Here is a 21,345-nt window from a genome sequence, read left to right on the forward strand (position 1 = left end):
GATTCAGTTCTCTTGGGACGTGCGTTTGAGCTCTGTGCTGGGTGTAGTGTGAACAGTTCCTCATCCTCATTTTTGAGAGACCTCAAATAATTGAGGTCACAAGAGATGACCACAACAGTGACACAACAAGGCAAAACATGAACTCATATCCAAGTGAAATCATCCTGGGTGCTGTCACAGCTTAAGGCTGCATGGCTCATGATGATTTCATAGATCTCACTCCTCTTTAATTTCCTTTTACATGAGACACGCTAACGCAACACGGCGCCTGAGTCAGAATGAGCTCACGAGGCTGAACCGTTACTAGAGCTTAACAAGGAGCCGTCCTTCACACACGTGATCGTGAACATGTAACGACAAGAGACAACTAGGTGAGTGTGTGTGTGTGTGTGTGTGTGTGTGTGTGTTTTGTGGGACTCACGTCTCTGAGCTTTCAGCTTCCAACACAGACTGCACAGGCAGGTAACCTCTCTGCGGGTGCTTTGTGAAGTACTGCTTTGACCTGAACTTGTTTTTCAGCGTCTTGGCAAAGTCCCTCATCTTCTCTCCTGAAGTTGTCTGCAGTCGCCGGGGTTGGCGGTCAAAGGATGGAGAGGAGAAGAGGTTGAAGCACAATAGGTGAATGGGTTAAAGACAAGTTAAAGACCCCCCCATCTATAATTTAGTTTACTTACCACTACTTTCTCTCTTTTTTACCTTTCTGTTCTTTTTAATCTATTCTCTCTTTTCACCCCCTCTGGTTTATTATTTCTCCCTCTGCCTCACTGTAGAAATCTATGGGTCCTTGCCTGCTTCACTGTTGGGAAAAACTGTACTCTGAGATCGTAAAATATTGTCCACAGAAACAAAAAAAAAAAAAATCATTATAAAGATAGCGAAAGGCCATCTTTATAATGTTTTACAGCCTGGAATTGATTAAAGTTTTAATCTGGGATCATTTTCGTACACACAAGTACTCCTTTGGAAACAGCTCTACTCTGCACTGCACTTGCCTGAGACCTTGGTTTTATGGGGGTTTAGTGCTCTCCGTGCCACTTTAAATGTGCATTATTTGAGACAAAAATAAAAGATGCGACTGATGAGAGGTGCCCAGTCTTTTCATCCTGTAAATATTAATGAAATTGATCCAATGGGTTATAACCTTTGTTAACTCAAGTTTGGCAGCATAAATCAAGAATTAGGAGTATGTATTTCACTGGGTTTCATTTTCTGCCGCAGATATCAAACCGTCTTCCTTTATGATAACACACTGGACAATGCTCTTCTTACTGGGGTGTAGTACTCCATGATGGGGTAGTGCAGCTTCTTTCCCTTGGACGTGCGACCGGTTAGAAAACACGTCTGGCAGATATCCACGTTGAACTGCTTCAAACTGCGATACCTGTGGAGATCGATAAAACAGATCAACTCAACAGATGTTTACAAGAGGAGTGGATGGGGTAGAGTGGGCTTGTGTGTGCTTGTTTTACGCTGTGGAGGCATGAATATGTTTACCCAGCCACACTGAAGGAGGGACTTCATTTCCTTTTGAAGATCATGAAAGGTTAGGGTTCTGGTTTGAGGTGATGTTAATGTTAAATTGGAGTTAAGGCGCCATATTGTTGACAAGTCACTTTTTTAAGGCTTCAGCACAAAAGGCTGGTATACGTACAAGACCATAAAAACATCTGTGTTGAGTAGAGGTGGGTGCAATTCATCGATGTGTCGATGCATCGCGATGCGTCACGTGACGATTTGGAATTGATTACCGGTAATTAAAAACATTTTTTTTATTTTTTTTTATTTTAAGTTATCCTATCCAGATTCCAGACTGAATAAGCTGCTGAATCATCTCATTTTCAAGAATGCACATTTCTTATTATTCACTTGAAATATGGCAGATATGTTTACACTAAGTACATATCTTGTTTACTTGAATTAATGAACTCATTAAATCCATATGTACGTTCTCAGTGTTTTCCGCCAATAGAGGGGGCTCTCATGCAAGTGCAGCTTTCCCTGGTCAAAGTTAAGTCAAAGAAAAAATGTTTACATAGTCATAAAATAAATGATTTTGTGTCTTTGAAAAATACTTGTCAAATGTTCAAAAAACCTTGTTATTTACTTAATGAGTGTTGTGAACTGAGTTAATTGATTGGCTATTTATTTACAAATGTAGCCACAGATGAAGACAAAATCAATCTTGTATGGAAAAAAGCATTAAAAATCACAATAATCGAAGAATCGAAGCTCCAATAATCGAAATCGGATCGAATCGTGAGGTACCCTTGTTTGCACACCCCTAGTGTTGAGCATGATGCTCCACTCAGTTGTACCAGATTTTGCTCTTATTTCTACATGACAACAAGACTTTTTTTAAATAATAAATAATAATGTTTCCCAGCAGAACTTCCTTACTTGAACAGAAAGGGCTCCTGAGAGTCAAACAGTTTGGAAGATCCACAATATTGTTGTCTTTCTGAGCAGCAGTTCAATTCAATTCACTTCAATTTTATTTATATAGTGTCTATTACAACAGAAGTTGTCTCTAGGCGCTTTCCAGAGACCCAGAACATGACCCCGAGCAATTATTACATGAACAATGGCAGGTAAAAACTCCCCTAGTGGGAGAAAAACCTTAAGCCAAACAGTGGCAGGAAAAACTCCCCTCTAGGAGAGAAAAGGGAAGAAACCTTGAGCTGGACCTGGATCATGAGAGGGGGCCCTCCTCCCGCAGCAGTTAATTAACTTATCAACAGAAGAGCAAATAGCTCTGTGGATCTTAGTTTTCAAAGGAAAAGTCAAAACTGGAATAATGAGCTCACACCACTTTGAATCAGACTGCTTCACTAACCTGTGGTGATACAAAGACGGATCAATAACAACGGTTCATGACAGATCCACAGACGTTGGAAATGTATCTAAACTTGGTATATTTCTTTGGTCTCATTCTAACAGCCGTAGCATCCTTATAAAGTTAATAATATTGTTTGCCACATGTGGGTATCAACTGTATTAGTTGAATATCCTATCGGCACGCTTTAATACGGAGAGACGAAACAGAGCGACGAACTGAGCGCGATCATGTTTTATGTGCATAGCTACACAACCTCAGGGTTCCTTGGTAATAGTGTTGGTTTTGGTTTTTGCTTTACAGTCTGTGCCAGTCTGCCCCGCTAAGCGTGAGCCCCGCTCAGCGTGAGTGTGTCTGGTGGGAGTCACCTTTGTTTGTTTGCTGCCGATCAGTCAAAACTGCAGAACTTAAACTGCCAGTGTCAGTTGTTATTTCACAGCCTGCGTCAGTCTCTCCCACACACTGACTGGCAATTCTCCCCTTCACACACAAACACACACACACAAGCATGCACGCACGGGTCTCCTTATTATCCGTGTCTGACTCCGGTTCAAAACATAGACGGCTGTCTGAACCTCACTGTTCTTGAAACTGTGGCCATGTTCACTCTCCAAACATTTTCGGTGTAAGCGAGGTGTGGCGTGTCGTTCCTACTTCGGCTCTCTCCATCAAGGAGACAGAGACAAGCAGACAAGCTCCTCTTTTACATTTAAAGCGACAGGTGGACAAATGCTGCTATTCTGAAAATGGCACTTTATGCAAGGTGAAACAAAAGCTGTAAACAATGATCAACGGGGTGTTTTGACCAATAAATGTCAGATACCTAATTTAGAAGATCCAGAATTGCATCAATTTTGTGGAAAGGTAAAATATTTAACCTTTAAGCTTAGAATAAATTTAAAAAGAAATGTAGGTTAATGTAAAGTCCTTTGAAGTAGTAGAATCACAGGTATACATACGTATATTAGTGCATACACTCAAGTGTTCATAGCTACTTTTCTAAATATTATAAAGTATAAATTAGTATCAGCGTCTCAAAACTGTCCATCCCATATGAGTTTTAGTGCATGCGTCCCATCGGTACTTATACCAGAGTTAATAAAAGAATCCACAAGTTGCAGAAAAGATACACTACAGGTAGGAAACACAGGTTATGGAAATATTACAGCAGTTACGATGATCAAGTAACAACAACACTGTCAGTAACAGATGTTTTAAAGGCAACCGGTGAAGGCTGAAGTAGAACACTTCCTGAGATTGTTTCTTATGAATTTACTTGCACTTGTATGTTTTCAAATATTTCCATCGGCATCATGTTTCCCAGCCATACCTACCTGAAGCCCTTGATGGGACACTGCTTGCAGACATAGCATTTGGCCTGGTGCTTGGTGGACTCTGCAGCAGCCACGCGGTGGAGGACGGGCAGCCAAACCATCGACTGGGGCTCAAGACTCATCCACTCCAAGAAGTGAGACACCTCGATGGCAGGTTTCCCCGGAGCCTGGAAAAGGTTGGTTGGTTGAAGGAAGAAAAGAGATATGGTTCACTGTAAACAACTCAAATACAGACCAAGGGAGGCTTTTCCATGTCAAAGGTGGTATGACTGGAGAGAACGGCAATACAAGATGTGAAATACTAAAGGGCATCTCCTCTTTCCATGAAAGAGCTTAGACCGTTAAAAGGGCAAACAAATCAGTGTATTTGTGTTTGCATATTGTCAGTTTTTCTCTCTCTTGGAGACAGCTTATTGAGAATTGAGAGAGTGGAATAAAAAGGAAGCCAACCTAATAAAGGAATAACTTCCTAAGCGCTAAGAATCTGTGATGTGCTAAATTCTCATTAAGTGTGCATCACAGATGCATTAAGAGGTTGATTTCCCTGGGGCTTGCCTTACTGCTCAAGCAGAGTAACACAGTAAATGTGTGTGTGCGCACTGATCACAGACTGTGAGGTGAATGGAGGTGTGCAGTCTCCGGGGCATGCAGGAGCTCTGCTCTTAGTGGAGTTAGCCGGCTTGCTCCCTGTGGGAGGTCAAACGGCAGCTCCTCGCATACTGAACACCTGGAACCGGCTCTGCTTATACTGAGGGTGCTATCGCAGCGCGAAGCAGAACACGAGGCAGATGGGAGGCTTTTCTCCTCATTGAATTGGCTTCTGTGCATAATGTAAGACCTTGAGCAAAATCATATTATTCTGGGTAACTGCCTCACTCAACTTTATGTGTGTTGGGTCAGGTTCATCTGCTCTTCTGTCGGGGAATTGAACAGTCAGTGCGGGACAGAGACAAATGTTAAACGTACATCGCCACAAACAGATGTCACTCATTTCTAAGTCAAGTGATAAAATGGCAAATGGGTCACTCTCTATTTCATCTACACGTAAAAGCCCCGACATGGCGCAAATGGTGAAACAAATTGAGTCTAATCAGCCATAGCTGATATAATATGGACCAGAATACTGTGTGTGTAATTAGGACAGGGCATAAAAATTAGGGAATTACAAGGCTTTGCTGGACTTTTCATATTCATCCACTTACTTCATTTATATATTCCAAAAAAGGGATATTCAATAAGAAGTTTTTATGCAGATAAAATGTCATACATTATCTATCGGTGAATGTAATTATCTGCAATAATTGCGATGTACTCTTAATATTATGTGTCATAAATGAACATGTTCAGTGCATTTGCAGCTTCTTCACGAGGTGTAGAATTATAACCATTTCAATTTTGGAAACTATGAGTTTGGTCGTCTTCGTTCAAAATTCAGACCAATGCTGATGTCAGTAAAATACAACTTCTCCTTCTCATTTTCAGTACCAATTGTTTTTCCATTATTTTCAAGCTTCTGCATTAGAAATTCTGTTTTAAACTCATATCACTCACTTTACCCAGAATTGTTCTCTTCCAAACAAGTGGATGTGTCGTATAATTTGTTTATACATACTAATACATTTGGAAAACTTGTCGATAGTAATAGTGTGGTATATCGGGGTTGTTCTCTCTCTGTCTGTCTCTTGTCGATGAGTGTGGGAAAAAAAGGATCAAAAGACTACAATAGCATTTAACCAGGGTTTCAAGATAGCCTTTGCATATCTCACTGAAGCAAATGAGCTATTGCTTCGAACACTGAAACTATTACAGCTCCTGTGTGAAAAAAACAATAGCTATGAAGGACAGCTCAAAGAGCTAAAATAATATAAACCTACGGCTGCATGATATAAAGACATTTTAATGAATATTGGGATTTTTCTTTTCCAACCAAGACTGAGACTACGGCACTGAGAGACCATACTTTTCATCCCAATACAATCTGACTCTACACCTGTTTACATCGTAATGTACCATTGTGTGTAGCTCTCATCAGTTGAAACACGGCCACCTTACCTCACTTACGGCATGCAAGCTATTTTAGTTTAGCTCATGCTAACCTATAATACTAACAAACGTATGTCTACACTAGCCTAATTTCTTACTCAATCTGTCAATTCATCCTTGTTTCAGATGTCGCTACTGACGGAACATTTGAAATGTGGACGGCCATGTATTTATTTACCATGTATATATTATTTAGGAAAATCTGTTGCACCAACTATGCCAAAACAAATTCCTCGTATGTCCAGTAACGTACTTGGCAATAAACCTTTTTCCGATTCTGATTCTGCCAGATTGGGTTATTACTAGATGCATGGTTGAGTCTTGCTGGTATCTGTGTGAGTGGCTGGACTGGAGCAGTGAGCAACCGTGGGCAGGCTGCAGCCAATCAGCCCCCCCTGCGTAAGCTCAGCTGCACTGGAAACCCCCCACCACCGTACAGGCCCTGCAGCCCAGAGGTCAGCCAGAGGTCACCGCCGTCTGTTAGTACATTTAACAACAAAAAAGGCCGGATTATCTTTTAAAAAAAAGGGATCATGCTCTTAATTTACAGCTCACATGTTATGTTAACCAAAACTTTGGGGGACTTGGTGATGACAGCTAACCATTGGATGCCATTGACCCAACTCATTATGCTGTCTCATAACAGAAATCGATCTAATATAAAGAAAGGACAGCTTTATAAAGAAATGAGCTCACATACAAAATGTTGTGTATGAAAGCACAAATGATAGAAGAACAGCAAACATTTGTTAACTGCTAACTCTACAGTAGGCAGAATGCAAATATTTACTTTTTTGTAGTACTAATCCATATCAGAAACAGTTAATATACCAAAATGTATTATTCAGAGCCATTTTGTCTGACAACGCTCAAGGATAAATTATTGGCTGTATCACTCGGCCCGACATCATGGTGTTTCAAAGGCGATAAAGAATAAAAGGGTCCAACAAATGTTTTCATCTATTTTACTAAACATACCGGTAGCCTACTGTATCTGCAGCACAGCACATCCATTAATGTGTTTAGGCGTGAAATGCATGACTGTGACGGCGGCTCACCACACGGAAGCAGCTACGAACACTCGGTTCCACATTGCTGCCGCCAAAAGCAGCAACTTCTCCCAGCTGGCGGGGGATCTGGATGGCTTCATGGAGCAGCATGCTGAGGTGACGCTGGTCTGTCAAACCTCCGGGACCAGACACCTGACGGAATAAATCTGCAACACATACATGCAATTATCCACCATTATGCAGTAACTAAACTGCATGAACATCACATCTGCCTGTGTGAGGTTGTTGCTCCTCAATAGATCTGCATCTGTTGACTGGGAGCAATTGTAATTTCCTGCTGCAGTTAAGCATTTTGAAATGTACTTATGTAACTAATTGATCAAATCCCTCATGCAAGGATGACTTTCGTGAAAGAAGCAACACTGTAAAATCCAAATCAGTTTTTCATCTATTTTATCAGCTACAACTTTCAAATTCTAGGCAATAAGGCTTCTTTAACTTCTTTTTACTGAATAAAACTTATTGCAGTGATATGAAAAAAAAGATGGAATCAGTAAAAATGGTCTGGGTGGAGGTGAGAAGATGAAAACGCTGCATTAGTGGTGTCTTGACAGATTTTGAAAGCATTCCTCACTAAGTTAGAGTCTGTCTGTCACTGAGGAGATGAATACTGGCAGGCGTGCGAGCCTTCCGCACAATGCAAGTATAAGTATCCTCCATATCCTTGTCTTTGTGTACTTACTCATCCCCACGGGGAGAATGTTTGGCTTTATCACCTGCATCTTAAACAGTCTCTTCCATACAGTCCTCATAACACGAGCTGAGGCGTGTTTGACATTTTAAATGCATCTACAAAACTCCTGATAGGACTTTGTCAAGTTTTACGGAGACGGCTCCACAGTATATTTGTTTGTTACATCTTAAATTTGCCTTTTTCACCATGCCAGACTCAGTGGGAAATTGTTGTTGAGATAATTCACTCTGCACTAAAAAGGTGGATAATTTGACAAGTTATGCAGGTAAATAATAGTTATAACTTCAGAACATCATAATATATTCAAAAATTGATTTCAATGAATTCATTCCAGAATAATTCTGCGATATAACACCCAGAGAAGAGCCAGCAAAAAACTGGCAGTGATGATGAAAGAAAAGATGCCAAACATTTCCTTCAAAACAATATAAATGCCGTATATTGTTTTTCCTTGTCTGGCCTAATCAAACATGATTCAGAGTCAGAGAAGTTTCTTAGGACCACCACACGCTTACCTAAACAGAGCTGATAAAGATCCTGCACCATATAAAAAATGTTTTAATCTGCTATCTTTCAGTCTTAGATCGCACACAGATGGTGTGCGGAGCGTGACTAAACCTGGCATGGGTTTATGATTGTTGTCTCAGACGTTGTATAAACTACAAGCTGCTCCAGTTCCAACTATAATCACTGTAAATGCCCACTTTCCATTTCATCTATATCTACAGGAAGACTCGTAAACCACAGTTACAATAGAGCAGTGAAAGCACATCTCAGACTCCAGCTGCATACTAATATCAAACCAAATGTATTACATCATACTTTATAATCAGAAACTGATGAAATGATTGCATGAGTTCTTTGCCATTTGACTTGAAAAGAGTGAAGGCGATAGATGTTGAGAGTGTGCACGAGTGGTGTCTTTGGTGAATGAACCTTTAATGGTCTCTGGTGCACTTTGTGCATAGAAAGAAAGCTTTCTCCACGATAGCGGCAGAGCCATTTCCTCCATTACAATAAGTGCTTCTCTTTATGTGACACTGACAATCAGGGCCGCTTTGTTTTGGATCAATTTGTTTTTCATTCTGTTGAGAAGATGCATTCACCCACACGAACGGGCATCTGACTCACATTTGTACTTCTCTTGGACATCAGCATTACACAAGCTCACCAATCCCATCTTGAAGCTGAGAACTCGCATTTTGCCATTTCGAGCGCTGCAGAAAAAGAGAGTGAAGACAGAGAAAAATGACTTCTTGAAAGGTAAATAATCTCAAATCACTGTTGCATACTGGATCATAATAATACATTTACACAAAGCTGGAATCCTGCTGGGAGGAATTACAGGGTCAAAGCACCACAATAAAGGTCAGTGAAGCAGTGTGAAATTGTATTAGAGCACATTCAGAGTACATCAAGGGGCTACAGGGACTTGATGAAGTGTTCTGTCCATTGGCTTATGCCTAGAAGTGCAATAACAACCTCATTTGTCACATACAAACACAGATACTGCTCACATTTCCTATACTTGTGAGGTCCAAAGTGCTTTAGTTAGTCGGATCATGCCAGTAGCAAGACTACATACACACATATATATATATATATATATATATATATATATATATATATATATATATATATATATATATATATATATATATATATATATATACATACAGTATATGAGTATATGTATATGTGGAAAGAAATAAGGAAAACTGAATGAGAGGAAACACTTTTTCCAGCTCTGGTGCCAAAACAGCGTGGAAGAATTTAGTGCCAAGCTAGAGCTTTACTGGCGGAAACCGGACTAATCAAATCAACATTTCAATCGTTAAGTGAGAAATCAAGAACATCAAATCAATGAAGTATGAAATTGAATAAGAGAGGATTCAATTTCCCGAGCTGGATATTACTTTGAATATGTATTGGGAGGCAGGGAACACAGATCTTTAATTTGCAGTCTTGTCAAAACTCAAGTTACATTAAAATAAAAAATAAATACAGACATGAAGGAGAGCAACAGTGTTAGATTTGGGGTTTGAGTGACTCTGGTGAAGCAGTGGCTCATGACTTTTCTCACACACACTTTCTGCAGTGTGCACCACACAATCCACTTGTGCTCCTCAGAGAGCACATCAATCCTGCACACCCTGCTTGTGTGACAACCCTCTGGAGGGCACTTACAAATGTGTATGAACACAAGCATGCTGCAGTGTACTGCAAAGCACACGCAGCTGCAAAAAAATCATGTAAAATTGACTTCCAACATTTAAATTTCATCCTACCATTACTCAAGATTCAAAAAAGCAATTACTGAAATGTATCCAGAGGATAAATCCTTTGATTGTCTCTCATTAGTAGCTTGTGGTTAAGAGCTACAGACTGGATTTAGAGCACTCGTTGAGTTATTCTTCTTTTTTGTGTCTGTGCTCTGGGTTTCCTCCCAGAGATGGCACAAAATAGTCAACTGGGAACAAAGATGGGTAAGTGTTGGTGTCAAAGAGGATTTGTTTCTATTGTGTCTCAGCGGGACTGGCTGGCTCTCTGCCAGGGCACGGTTATTGCAGCTTTAACTATTGCAGCTCTTTATTGATGTGCGTACACCAAGGTATAGAAACTGGTTGCATCAATCTGGAGACATGCTGTTGTCCTGTGACTGCTAAGAAAAACTGTTTTCAGTACTCACCTATGACATCAATAAGAGTAAGCTTGTGTGTTTTCCGTATGTGTACCTGATATATAGAGTAGGTATTGATTGTCTCTAATCACTTTCATGCTAATAACTTTATACAATGTAAATGACTTGCCAGCCTTGCTGAGCACACTGGCTCATTGAGATTTCTGGATCTGCTGTAGGAATGCTAGTACATGAATGTGGATGCTTTAACAATACACCCGTGTGAAGCAATCATCTGCTGCTTAATGTACAGACAACAAGGACACACATTCAACAAAGTCAGAGTCTTTTCTAAGAAAATATTGCTGCTTTGCTTCGAACAACCCTGCTTACATAAACCACATAGTTATAGTGGGCATAAACTCCACTAATGCTTCTGGATATCAATGGAGCATCCTGCATATGCACCAAATATTCATCCATTTAAATACCTTGCAGACTCCACCGACTCAGCAAATAAGGAGCATGCATCAATGCATTAATCATGCAGACCCATTGTTTTCAACAGAACCCGCGGTCGGAGTAACCCACTGAGTTCAGCAGCGCTCTTACAATACATAGCACTGTAGTCAAATATAGCAAAACTGGAACATATGTTGCACTGAAAATAAACAGCTGGGATTTTAAATGAACAGTCTCCTGAGTTTTTGCTTTAATAGTGTGAAAAAGTTGTTGGTTAAAACACACTTACCCTCCACAACAGGGTGATGACAGAGGGCAAAGCTATGTGCATTCAGCATATTCCTCCGCTGACGAACACACAAACTTTACAAACTTTGGACCAGTCCCATATCCCTACCTCTCACCTTGTTGCTCATTTCAAATTATGCAATATCTTTTGCATGGTCATGGCCACACACACACACATATACACATGTGTATGTATATATATATATATATATATATATATATATATATATATATATATATATATATATATATATATATACATATATGTTTTTCCAAATGAAGAAGTGTATCTCATGTAACTTAAGTTGTGAATAGGTTTTCCTAAATATTTAGATATATGGGAGCAGTTCTCCCAGTTTACTCACCTGTCATAAACATTGAGCAGCCAGTTGAGACACATATCAACGCAAAGTGGAATGTTGATGAGGGTCGACCTCTCCTCCTCCAGCCTTTCGTACAGAGCCGTCAGGCCATGAATTACCTCCACTACATCCATCACCTGCTCCGCCTGCTGCAGCTCCTGTTCTCGAAACACTTCGACGAGGCTGCTCAGGGCCACTAAATCCACTAAACAGAACACAGATATGAACACTAAGGAGCACAGGAAAAGAAAGTTTGCCTGTTGCATTCGTGTGTGTTTTTTCCAAACAAGTGCAAAACTTTTATTGTGAACTGAGGAATTATGTTTCCAATAGTACCTATGCTACGTGTGCATTCTGAAATTTCTGTGTGATTCAAGTACAAAAGCATGCATAAACATTTGCTGAAGCCTCACTGCTTTTGTTTAATACATGAGTGTCCATTCCCTTTCGACACACAGCAGGAACATCCTCTTCTACTCAGCAAACGAGAGCACAGGCGACAGCAGTGCTTATTCACCCCTTTTGGCTGCTTAAGCTCTCCATATGTTTCAAGAGCCAGTGACACAAATTTGATTTTGCTCTTCTAAACTAAATTTCATGCCCCATCCCTAGGAGTGAAGCTAAAAGGATGTCCGCTGATGCCAGGTATAATTGGATAGCATGATAATGAGGTAGAACAGAGAGAGAGGAGATAAGAGGAGTAGTCTCAGGTTTTGGTGGAAATCGTCTAAAAATGTATTTCTGATGGGCTCCCAAGCAGCACTGCTCAATCATTCACAATGCATATAGAGAGAAAGAGTGGGGATTCTGGAGTTATCAAGGCAGCCTGCCAATTAAATTCTGTAACGATATCAACCCACAGACCAGAGGAGGGTGAGATAAGAGAGCTGGCGAGAGAAAGAAAGTGGGAGAATGACTGACAGGTTTTTATTATAACAACTCCAGATGAGGAAGGGAGAGAAGGTTAGAGGAAGGTTGCAGGAGAAGGGAAAGGAAGTAGGACTAACAAGAATAAGCAAATGTGCAATACTGGCATCATTTCGGAGACAAACACAAGCTTAGCCGGGGTCACAGCATTGGAAGTCTGAGCACTACGCATGGTGGAAAATGAATGAGAAAGGAGGTAGAGACCCTGACAGGGTACACAATCAAGCTTCAACCATGCAGAAAAAACTAATTGCTTTCTATTTTGTAACTCAAATGGACCAATTAATAGCTAGTTATCCAGTATGCTAGCCATCCAGGCTGTGATGAAAGTGAGGATGGAATCTGGTAAACGAGTAATTCTAGGGGCTCTTGAGATTAGCAGCACTTTTGATTGCTGAATTTCAATTCCAATAGTAGTGGAGGACATTGACAATATTTTCCAACTCTTTCCATGTAGGGCAGAGAGGATCAATGGCCCTTCCGACAAATGAATAAAGAAATGTGCCACAGCTTATCACTGTAGCTCATTCCCACAGAGAGCCTGTCATTGAATAACGGATGGTGCAGGATACCAGCATAGTATTTAACCAGCCACTCAGGGGCCACAGTCAGAAAAGACTTCAATCAAATACTGTACATACATCTCAGAGCCTTCTGAACTCGGCGCAGCTTCATAGCTGTTCTGTACGCTGAGAACTTGATATTGTTCAGATCCGCTAAAGGAAGGACACACAGATGACAAGAGATTAAAAAGGAGAGAGAAAACAAATCCATCCGGCACTGCTCTCCATCCTGCCATTGAGCAATTAGAAAATCATTATCTGTCCGAATGTTTATCGCAATACTGCAGAAGTCATTAGTCGCTTATTGTACTATTAACATTATTTATGCGCATATCTGTGCACATGCATGTCTAGCTCAGCATGCAACAGTGTGCATATCTCTGAGGCAAGCTGCCTGCGCCAGGAGATATTAACTGTAAAACACATGATATCGTTCAATCACAATTAATTAGAGGCTAAGCAGGAAGCAATCACAGCCCTGGCTAATTGGACCTTGTAGGTTAATGACAGCAGAAATGTAGTCCCCAAGGTGGTTGAAATACAGGGGCCTTAATGAGCTGCATGACAAGGCATTGAGAGCAGAAGACCTGCGGCAGCAGAAGACCTGCGGCAGCAGGGCGCTGGTGATGCTGCAGCCCAACCAGCTACCTGGACAAAAGATCAATAGGGTGCTTTCACTGTCTTTCTACTCACCCAGAGCTTGGTACAGTTCTGTCATCTTTGGATGGTCCCAGCATGTCGTCTGGGCCTGATGGCTGATAGAAAAATGAAACAAAGGCAGAGGTTTGCATGAAGCAGGGAGGAATGGATGTGCTTGCTTTTTCTCAGGTCACACATCTCATGTCACAAAAAATGAGGTAAAAAAAATGGAGTACAAATAAGGTGGCAGGACACAGACAAACAGGCGAGGCGGACAGGGCAGTAACAAGCAGAGAGAGAGGAAAATGAGAGTGCATAAAAAGGTGACCACTGTTTACCAGATACAGAGAGAAGAGATTTCAGGCCTGGAAAGTGAGGATGAGTGTCACATATCATAAAACGACATGTTCAGGCATGAAAATCACACTAGGCTGCTGTTTTGTTTCATTTAGAAAAACAACATGAAACAAAAGTCAAACCTATAATGAGAAAAAATGCAACCGCTGTCTCCAAGGAAGCATCTAGAAAATGCATTATCTATAAAATAGATCCAATAAAAGGACAAGTGCAGCAGAATAAATGCGAAGCCCCAGAGCAGGAAGTCTGCCAGGACCCAGGGGCCTTTCAATGCTGCACTCATCATTTTACCTGTGCAAGTGTTCATTGATTGCTACCCACTGGAGTGCTACTCAGATACCTACACCTCCCATCTCCTCTGGAATATGACTGACAGACTAAAAAAAGATCCACAAGACTCTGTTGTAAATAATTAATAAGATAAATACTTTAAGTCTCAAGAGGAACAAACTGTGCAAATGGTTGCACAGCAGCAAACCTGCACACATAAAAACCGGCATCCTGTACAAACACCAATTTAAAAACACCCACGGTACAGTTTACTGAAAAAAAGCAAGAATGGAAAAGTAACCATGATGGATAGATGAGGTGAACTGATACATAAATGACTCCTCAATTGTAAAAGTTATTTTCGTATCATCCAGTATATTATTCACTCTCTAACACGTGTTTGCGGAATTCAACAATCCCTGAGTTTAACCTAAGGACAATGAAGATGTTTTAAAGTACATATTTTACACAGTTGTACCTGTGTATAAATAACAAAACATTTCTCTTTTCATAACATAATATCAGTGGGAACACTTGTATAAATCAATCCTCCCTGAAAAAAAATAAATCAGAAAGCAGTCTTAGCAAACGCTATTTAAAGGAGGGGAAAAAAGAGTATTTTTGTGTTGTGTTGATTTGTTTGGTTTATGTGTTTTTGTTCCTGCTTTCAAAAGCTTGAAGCATCGTGAAACCTTCTTAATTTTTGCCATTGTTCAAAATGCCCAAAGCTGGTTCCACTGACCCTCGAAGGAAAGCCAAACGTTCCATTTATGTTGATCAAAAATGTCATAAATAGATCAAAATAGATCAAAGAAATCATTATAAGCACTTCTGTGATTATTGCCACGAGTGTCAAATGATTAACTTTTTCATTTTTTATGTAGCGAGACCAGCTGCAGTAAGAGGAATTACAGACATCTCTATGTGGTTATTAAAAAAACAACTTTCAAACCCAGTTACAGTCCATTTCAGCGGTTTAGTGCGGAGCAAAAGAAAAATTATTTTAACCGGCTTTGATTTTCAGTCCAAATTAATGTGAGCCAGTGCAGCTTGAGCTGGGCCGCAATACCCGACTATTGACAGAAGGATCAATTTTCAGACTTTTGATGATGTGATGAATCTTTGCTCAGTTGTTTTGCACTTTCCTTTGAGCAGCTACAGCTCTATTACCACATGACTATGCATGTCGAAGTAGCATTTTGTATTTTAGATATTTTACTTGGATGTATATTTTTCTTTTTCTTCACCTATTTATACCAGAGCAGCAGAAATCCACTCTGCTTTGTTGGGGAATTAGTACTCAGCTTGTTCGACTCAACTTCATTAAAATAATCAATTTACCACACTAACAGCAGTGTTAGGAGCTGCCATTCGATCTGTATAAGGTGAGTGCGGAAGCTGAAAGTTTCAGCCATGCAGAAAGTCAGAGGTATAGTGTATGTTAACACAACTCACTAATGGTAAAGCCCGTGTTATGTCTATCCACCTATGGTCAAACAATTTGTCAGAGAAATAACAAAGAACCCTAACTTGTTTCCAACCATTTAACCTGTCATGGAAAAGTAAATTTACTTTGACAATGCAGACGCTGACCCTGAAGGCTCCACTTACTTGATGTAGTAGGGCACTTTGTTTGGGGAGATGGCACGCTCCCATGGTATCTGCACTGAACCTGAGCAAACACAGAGAGAGAGAAATCAATTTCCGAATGGGCTTGTCAAGCATGAAATGCCGTTGCACTCGGCGTGCCTGACAGTGTGTCAAGACACAGTGTCCGTCCAGACCTTTTCACGAGAGCAGAGTCAAAGAGACAAGTCCATTGTTTGGGGTTTCCACAGAGTGTTGGTTTGTTTGGCACAGCCTATTAGATTACAGTAAGAAGAGGAGTCCATGAGACAGGGTCACTGTAGCAAACTGAAACACAGGGTGTTCACCCGGGGATCAGAGAGGGCAGTCTGAATCAGGAGCAGCAGAAACTATGACAAACTTCATTGGAAGTTGTGCAACGATCAATAGTGGGAATAACAAAGTGCCACTTTGGCATCTTGAATTCAGTTTTATAGCTTTCTAGTTTCTACAATATGATAAATAGCCTTCGGCAGGAGGATCCCCCCTTATTATCCAGGTCCTGCTCAAGGTTTCTTCCCTCCTAAAGGGGAGTTTTTCACTACCCCTTTTTGGTTTAAGGTTTTTCTCCCACTAGGGGAGTTTTTACCTACCATAGTTTATTTTTATTTAATAATTGCTGGGGGGTCATGTTCTGGGTATCTTGAAAGATCCTAGAGACAACTTCTGTTGTAACAGAAGCTATATAAATAAAATTGAATTAAATTGAATTGAAATAAATGTATCAGTGTTTTCATTTTTTTTCAGAAAATTATGCAATTCTAGAAAAGCCCACGTATCCCACATCCAATAAGTCCTGGACATCCGATCAAAGAATTCTCTGTCCAGCTTTACAAAACGTCTTTAACTGTAAGGGTCACCTTTCATGAACTACCACACTACATTTGCTTAAAGTCAGGAATTTGACTGAAAATGTCTTAATTAGTCTTCAAACATTATTTGGTAGAATTACTTGTAAATTAGGATTGATGTCTTCTGCATTAACACAAACAAATGTTGTGATTTTCTTTGTTTGTCCTCTCACACACTCCTTAAAGCGACACTACGTAACTTTTCCACCTTAATATAATATTTCCAGAGTCATTGTGATGGTACATCAACTTCCAACAGGTTTAATGACACCTCTGTCATGGTCTGAGGGGGTCTGTATCGCCTCCACTGGCACTATGTAACTTTGAGGAGCATGGTAGGAACCCTGCCACACTAAAAAACTACAAATCGTTACGACTTTGACTGCTTTACGGCATACGTCACTTCCCCCTCCTTCCCGATTCGCAGTCGAGACGAAAATGGGCGGGGCTTGGAGCTCAGAGCCCCGCAGAACCTGTTGCTGCGTTGCTGCAGCAGCTCCACACAACAGACGTGGGGAAAAGATCCTAATGGTTTAACTTTTCACCGGTTTCCTGCTCGGAGGCAGAACCACGCAGGCCAAGTATCTGATATAACAGAGTAAAAGAGTGAAAGAGTCGTCGGCTCGCTTTGGATCGCAGCTGTAACGACCAAACACACAGTAAAGCCTGATTTATGGTTCTGCGTTAAATCGACGCAGACCTACGGCGTAGGGTACGTGGCGACGCGCAACGTACGGTGCGTGTCGCCGCGTACCCTACGCCGTATAGGCTCTGCGTCGATTTAACGCAGAACCATAAACAGCCTTAAACCACAAACACTCACACAGACCGGGGTCGGATCAAAACACGGGTTTTATTCCCCACTTCGCCAGCTAAACGCAGTTGCTGGCCAGCTCTCTGCGGTGCAATTAACCCCAATCTTCAGATAAAACTAGTTTGTTGAGGAAAAAATATTAACTCTTATTTGTAGCTGCAGAGGAAAAAAATAATCTCACGAGGAAAAAAAAATATTGCTCACGCCTCGCTCGGAGCCTCTTCAACATAATATGGCAGTCAAAAAAAAAGAAAAGAGAAGTAAGAGGGATACAAAACATGTACTGTATGTTGTACTATTATACAAATTTATTGAAACACATGGGTCTTCAGTAATGATTTCATATGGATCCAGACCGTTAATAATCATTATTTTCTCCATATACCGCTCCCTGGCTTCCTTGTTTAAGGTATCCCGGTAAATTCCAGTTCCTTTCCAGCAGTTTAACATCTTTTTTTGCGTTCCTTCTGTTCACTTGGTGAAACAGAAAAGCGTCCCGTGTTCTCTCATCAAAACAAATGCAGCGACGGGACAGGAGTTTTCCGGCAGTACGCGCTGGTGCTCATGGGAAACGTAGTGTTCTTTCTGGTAAAACACTACCGATTTTGTCCACAAGATGCCGCCAAACTCAGAAAAGCTGAAAGTTACGTTGTGCTGCTTTAAATCAAACCCTGACCATAATACTATCACCAACATGATTCCCCTTAGGGATGAAGTTCTGATCCTGGAATGCAGTGTTTTCCTTTTTCCCAACATACAGTATCATTTAGGTTAAAAAAAGTTATGTTTTAGCCTCATTTGGCCTCATATAGCCCTCTGGCTTGTGCACGATCTTGCAGCAATGCTCTCTTTGAAGAGCAATGACTTTCACCCCAACATGCACATTATTGTGGTTCAATGTTCTGATGTTCATCATTAACTAGCACATTGGTAATTAGGTGCTTAGAAATTAGCTTGGATTCTTACTTCACAGACTATTACACACCTTGCACTGGAATTATCTTTGTTCCAAGAATAAGTTATAATGTTCTTAAAGTCCTTTCATGTGCACATGCTCTCTGACTATAGATGTGTGGAATTCAGTCTCATCAGAGATGGTTTTCTGACATTTTCCAGCCACATTTTAAGACTTCTTATCAGAGTTCTTTACATCTTATTGTAATCCCCAAATCATTGAAACTGACTCCCCCTTTGAACCTGATTCCACCTTTCATTTATTTCACCTGTATTTCATCTTTAATCTCACTATTATGCAACACTGAACTAATTCACTCACAAAAAGTGAAGTGAGAGTGTTGTTGAGAAGAGAGAATTGAGCCAAAAGGCAAGACTCCCTGTTAACTAGTTCATTTACGTTGAAACTGCAGGTTGAAGACCGTACAGGTTGGCCCGAGTAATTGGGGAAATTATTGGCAATTTCATAATAATTAGGATCAGCCAGTGGCTGAGTTTAATTAATCAAAGCTTACATTTTTACATTTAGAGTTTTTTTTAGACAGAAAATGTAATTTCTTTTTTAGCCGGTGCAGCTCTGTTAGAGGAGGCAGCTGGAGATCATGCAGCTTCTGCTCATAACGTGATTTTACGTTTTTTCTTCATCATGGGTGCAAGAAATCGTTAGCATCTGTGTGTTGAAACACCAACAGTGTTTTAATGGTTTTATTACTGCAAGGGAGAAGTAGAGCTGCAGATTTTGCCTGAAAATTGCTTCATTCTGTTTGCTGCAGAATGAAGCAGTTCCTCTACTAGCAGACTGAGAAGTCACAGACACGAGGAGACGGCAGAGTAAATCGCCTGCCGTCAGCAATTATTTATTTTATCCACTTTACCTTTGGTTCCAGCTGTAACACTGAGTTTACGTGGGTACTTTGCTGATGTAAACATTCTGTTGCAGCTTTAGAAACTAAATCTAGCTTTTTTAAAAGATGGAAGCAAATCTTTCCACACAAAAGAAGTAAAGAAAAGACAAAGAAAAGAAAAAAAAATCCAATATGAGCGTCCATAAAATACTTTTGGTGAACTAAAGGTTTAAGCTTTAGTTCACATAGATTAATTATTTATGGTGTGTATTTTTAAATTGTCATATCTTATTTCGTGGAAAGAGAAAAAAGGAAAATCGGCCAAATATCGTCTGTCCTGATTCATAAAAAAAATATATAATATATATAGAAACCTCATACTGGCCGACCTCTGGCTCTGACCTTCACCTGTGGTCATGAATTATGGGTAGTGACCAGAAGAATGATATTGTGGTGAGAAGTTTAGTTATTGGGAGGACTCGGGTGAAGGTAGCTACACTTGCACACCCAGAGGAGCCAGCTAAGGTGGTTCAGCACCTGGTTAGGATCCCCCCTGGTGTTTCAGGCAACTGGGCGGAGGCCCCAGGGCAGACCCTGAACTCTCCGGAGGGATTATATATTTCTCAGCTGGCTTGGGAAGACCTCAACATTCTCCAGAGGAGCTAGAGGAGGTGGCTGAAGAAAGGGAAGTCTGAGCCTGTTTGCTTAAGCTGCTGCCCCTACAACCACAACTTGGTTAAGCAGAAGTTAATGGAGTTATGGATAGAAAAAAAGAGAGAAATGACAACAAGACAACATTTTTCTCCTGTCTGTTTAATTGGGATTCTACGGCTGCTTTGATGACTTCTGTGAAAACTAAGACTGGTAGTAAAGTTTAAACTCTTCGAAGGGGTTCAGAACTTTCAGACACCACTGTTTGTACTATATGTTAAAAACAACTACATGAATTAAAAACATGTTGGTGGATAAAAACTACTGATGTGAAGTCAGTTTCAGCTTAGCTCACTGCATTAGGATACACTGGCTGTGGAAAAGTGCTTAAATAAACCAGTGTTTCAGCAGTAAATCTGGGTGGTTTTGCTGAGGAAGTTGAACGCATGATGAGACGTTGCCACTTCAGATATACTTGCACAGAGTCCTGCAACTTACATCTTCTAAAATTCAACATCAGTTGCAATTAAATCACTTTTTCCGCCGCTGCTACGTCTCCACAGCCTCAGCAGGTAGAATGAGAGTCTGAGTTCAGAAACATCTGAGGGTCATGTGTGCTGGAGCTGATGAAGACAGACTAACAAACCCTGCCAGCGGCACATCTAACCCAAATGCATACATGCAAACTTAACAATTTATGCCCTCGTCAGCTTAGATGTACTGTACCAAACTCTCTTATTCCCCCATCCCCACAAAAACACGCACAAAAATATATGCGCACTCTCTTTGAGATGATGCTTTGGCACAGCATGTCCCACACTGGTGCAACACAAGACACCAACTTCAAATAGCAGAAGAAGATCCTTACTGGAAAGGAAGTGCTGCGATCCGGGGCCAAAGTCTCTGTGTGCATCCTGGAGCTGCTTCAGCCGCTCTTCTATGGATCCCTGAGGACGAGCACAAACAGACACACAAAGTTAAATCAAAGGGAATCGTTCTTTTCGTTCCCCTCCATCACCAATCCCCACAATAGGAATAGGCACAGACCACCCAGTTCTCCTCCATTGGTTAATCACAGTAGTTGTATTGTGTCTCCTTTTTTTCACTCAGCTGCCCTAGATTGTGAAGGACTTTGAAAGCCT

General features: G+C 40.7%; 1 protein-coding gene across 1 annotated transcript in view; it reads right to left on the bottom strand.

The window, feature by feature from the left end:
* Positions 1 to 21,345, bottom strand: part of drp2 (dystrophin related protein 2) — a 269,547-nt gene that overhangs the window by 29,159 nt on the left and 219,043 nt on the right. Inside the window, exons 9-18 of the mRNA XM_061725644.1 lie at positions 21,072 to 21,150; positions 16,074 to 16,134; positions 13,890 to 13,951; positions 13,275 to 13,349; positions 11,710 to 11,911; positions 9,106 to 9,191; positions 7,269 to 7,426; positions 4,168 to 4,334; positions 1,270 to 1,381; positions 422 to 558 (exon numbers count right to left, since the gene is read on the bottom strand). Of these exons, the coding sequence (XP_061581628.1) occupies positions 422 to 558; positions 1,270 to 1,381; positions 4,168 to 4,334; positions 7,269 to 7,426; positions 9,106 to 9,191; positions 11,710 to 11,911; positions 13,275 to 13,349; positions 13,890 to 13,951; positions 16,074 to 16,134; positions 21,072 to 21,150 (1,139 nt within the window). The remainder of the gene's footprint in view (positions 1 to 421; positions 559 to 1,269; positions 1,382 to 4,167; positions 4,335 to 7,268; positions 7,427 to 9,105; positions 9,192 to 11,709; positions 11,912 to 13,274; positions 13,350 to 13,889; positions 13,952 to 16,073; positions 16,135 to 21,071; positions 21,151 to 21,345) is intronic.

This window comes from Cololabis saira, chromosome 7 (assembly GCF_033807715.1).
Source record: "Cololabis saira isolate AMF1-May2022 chromosome 7, fColSai1.1, whole genome shotgun sequence".
NCBI classification, from domain to species: Eukaryota; Metazoa; Chordata; class Actinopteri; order Beloniformes; family Belonidae; genus Cololabis; species Cololabis saira.